General features: G+C 57.1%; 1 protein-coding gene across 1 annotated transcript; it reads left to right on the top strand.

The window, feature by feature from the left end:
* Positions 1–256: 256 nt before the first annotated feature.
* Positions 257–1,441, top strand: LBRM_10_0010 (putative fatty acid desaturase; the record flags this gene model as incomplete). The annotated part of the gene is made up of 1 exon (XM_001562166.1): positions 257–1,441. One exon carries the CDS (start codon positions 257–259, stop codon positions 1,439–1,441), a length of 1,185 nt encoding a protein of 394 aa, XP_001562216.1.
* Positions 1,442–3,338: the final 1,897 nt, after the last annotated feature.

Here is a 3,338-nt window from a genome sequence, read left to right as displayed (position 1 = left end):
TTTCTCACGTGTCCCACAGCTGCACGACATATATATATCTATATCTATATCTATCTATATTTATCTATATATATAAGCACGTACTCTCTGTGATTCAGCTGCATTTGCACGTCTCTGCAACGGGCGACTAAGAGAGAAGTGCGGAAAAGCAGGCGAGGTACCCCGCCGTGCTATCAGCATTCGTTTCGTCATAATCCATGCGCATCCACTCCCATATGCGTACACACATTCCGCTGCTCTAGCCATTTTCGCAGCCATGAAGTCCATTCTCAAGGCAGGGCGCAAGAAGGATGTGGACGTAGTGGTGCCGCCCAAGGAGCTTACCATCAAGCAGATCCAGGACCAAATCCCCGCCAAGTACTTTGAGCGCTCGGCGGTGCAGAGCATGTACTACGTCTTCCGCGACATCTGCCAGGTGCTGGCGCTGTACTTCATCATGTATCGTGCCGTGATGCCGGTGCTGGCTGCCTTCGGGGGCGTTGTGTATGGTGTGGCCGGCACAAACATCGTCAGCTATGCCGTCGTCGGTGCCGTGAAGCTTGCGGCGTGGACTGTGTTTGGGATCGCCCAGGGCCTCAACGGCTTCGCTATTTTTGTGCTCGCCCACGAGTGCGGTCACCAGGCCTTCAGCCCGTACCGCTCGCTGAACAACGCCGTCGGCTTCCTGCTGGACTCCGCCATCCTCGTCCCGTACCACAGCTGGCGCATCAGCCATGGCAACCACCACAAGAACACGAACCACCTCACCAAGGACACGGCGTTTGTGCCGCGCAAGGAGCAGCGTGTGATTGACCTGGTCGAGGAGACGCCGCTGGTGATGCTGTGGAATATGTTTGTCATCTTCACGTTTGGCTGGCAAGCGTACCTCTTTGCCAACATCGCCAGCCAGGACTACGGTCGCCGCACCAACCACTTCGAGCCTTCGTCGCCGCTCTTCAACAAAGACGACCGGTATGACATTCTGCTCTCCGATGTCGGCATCGTGGCTGCGCTGTTCATATTGGCTCTCTGCACTTACCAGTACGGCGCGTACAACGTCTTTTGCTGGTACGTCGTGCCCTACCTCTGGACGAATTTCTGGCTGCTCTACGTCACCTACCTCCAGCATTCCGACCTGCGCATCCCGCACTACGTACACGAGCACTGGACATTTGTGCGCGGCGCCATCGCCACAGTCGACCGTGACTACGGCTGCATCATCAACAACTGGCTGCACTACATCAACAACTCCCACGTTGTGCACCACCTCTTTAGCCAGATGCCTTTCTACCACGCAATCAACGTGACGCGCCACCACATCAAGGACATCATCGGCGACGCCTACGTCGTGGACGACCGTTCGCTTGTCGAGATGCTGTGCGAGACATGGAGAGAATGTCGCTACGTCATCCCGTCCGAGGGCGTCAGTGTTTTCTACGGCTTCACCAAGGGTGGCGCGTAATACATAGGACGAGTGCGAAAGAGAGAGAGCGAAGCAAAGATGCAGTGTGCTGCGCACTGTCCTGTTAAATTGTACCACCCCTCGCAAGGGTCATGGCAGCGCTGCAGGACGCCATCCTCACATCGTGCTCTGATTAGTCCATGAGTCCCACCTTTGGCCCTTTTTTGTCTACCTTCTCACCAGTGCCTCTCTCTTTTATAGTCCATGGTGGCACCACCTCCATGTGGGCTTCCCATCTCTCTTCCTTTGCCTTTCCTTTGTGGCGGTTCTCCGGCTCCTCTGCAGTGCATATGCCTGTGTGAGCTCCTGTATGCCTTTCCTCTTTCCCCTTTTCTGCACTTGTCCTGAAGGCGGGGGGCACCTCCGTGCGTAGTATCCAGGCTCCAGTACCCACTCTGTGTGGGGAAGCCAGGCAGCCCCCCTCTCCCTGCCAGTGCGGGGCCACCCCTGGTGGTGACAGGGTGAGGCACCTACGACGTGTCTAGGTTCGAGCGGCGTACCGCCACTGATGCCGGCGGCCAGGTCGTGGGTGGCGCTGCGCCGGAGGGACCTGCGACCGCGAACCTGTGTTGCGCCTGCGTGTGGGGGGCAGAGTGCCAGCGCGACTGGAACGCACCACACCCGGTCCTCGCTGCCTAGTGGTGTGGGGTGCCCGCGCCACCCCGAAGAGGATGCACCGGGTGGCGGCCGGCATGATGAGCGCGGCTGTGAGGCGAGCTGCGGAGCGGTGGTGTGCAGAGCCTGGGGCAGGGGCCGTGCTCAGATGGCCGGGTCGGCGCATTGCTGTAACGCGTGTCTCGATGGCTGCTTCGCCCCACGCCATGGGCCCTGTGGCAGGCCGGGTGGAGTGTGGACTACATCCCGCATAGCAGATTGAGCACGTTGGAAACGGAGCACTTCACTTCGCCCTCCCCTTCATCAGCCTCTCCAGGGCGTCCTCCGTCTTTGACTTCACCACCTTTGGATTAATGTCGTTATTTGGTGGCTGTAAGGAGGAGGAAAGCGATGGCGCGTGTCTCTCTCTCCCTCTTCCACCCGTCCCTTCGCCAGCCTTCCTTCCAGCTGTTTACGCCTCCGAACACTTCTCTCCTCTCTACGAGAGAAGGCGAAATCACCACCTGTGTGAGGGTGACAAGCTTCGCAGCGAATGAGAGAGCCCCATAGCGATCCGCAGCAGCAAGGGGCAGCAACTGCGGGTGCTTCCTGATGGCTATTCTTTCTCGCCTCAGCCCAGGCCTCACTGTGAACAAGCGAGACAAGTTGCATGTGTGCAGATGCGGCGGCTGACGTTTTTCTGTTGTGCTCTTTTGTTACGTTTGGAAGGGCGTAGTGGCCAACATGGTAGGCACGTGCGTCTAACTCAGCCATCTCTCTTTCCCGTCTTCTCGCTCTTCCTGTCGTTATCCACAGTAGAGTATGTCCTGTATCCCACGGCGCCCACATATGTGCGTGGGTGGTGTGCGTGAGCGACTTGCTGCGGTGTTTATGCACCTCAGCGGCTGTTTGATGGCACTGGTACCGTTGCCGGATGGCCGAAATAAGGATTTGATGAAAAATGAGGAGAGGGAAGCGGGGCTCCCAACTGATGTAGACAATGGCGGTGTTGTGTGGGTATGTGTGGTGGCGGCTCTGATGGCTTGTGCTCTGCACCGTGGTCCCGTTGCTTTCCTTTCGTTTTCCGGTTTTACTTTTCTTTCCGTTAACGCATAAGAGGTATCTGCAGTGATGATACCCGTAAAGGAACTTTCACCACGCCCCTCCCCAAAAGAAGAGAGGAGGATTTGCACATGCCACCAAGCGATTCATTCAGTCTGCTGCAGAGAGAAAAGAAATACATAGCCAGACGAGCGGTGCCTTTTATGCCTGTAGCCGGAAAAACATTCGTGTGCTAACTTTG

This window comes from Leishmania braziliensis, chromosome 10, assembly GCF_000002845.2.
Source record: "Leishmania braziliensis MHOM/BR/75/M2904 complete genome, chromosome 10".
Lineage (NCBI taxonomy): Eukaryota > Euglenozoa > Kinetoplastea > Trypanosomatida > Trypanosomatidae > Leishmania > Leishmania braziliensis.
This window is presented reverse-complemented; position numbering and strand designations above follow the sequence as displayed.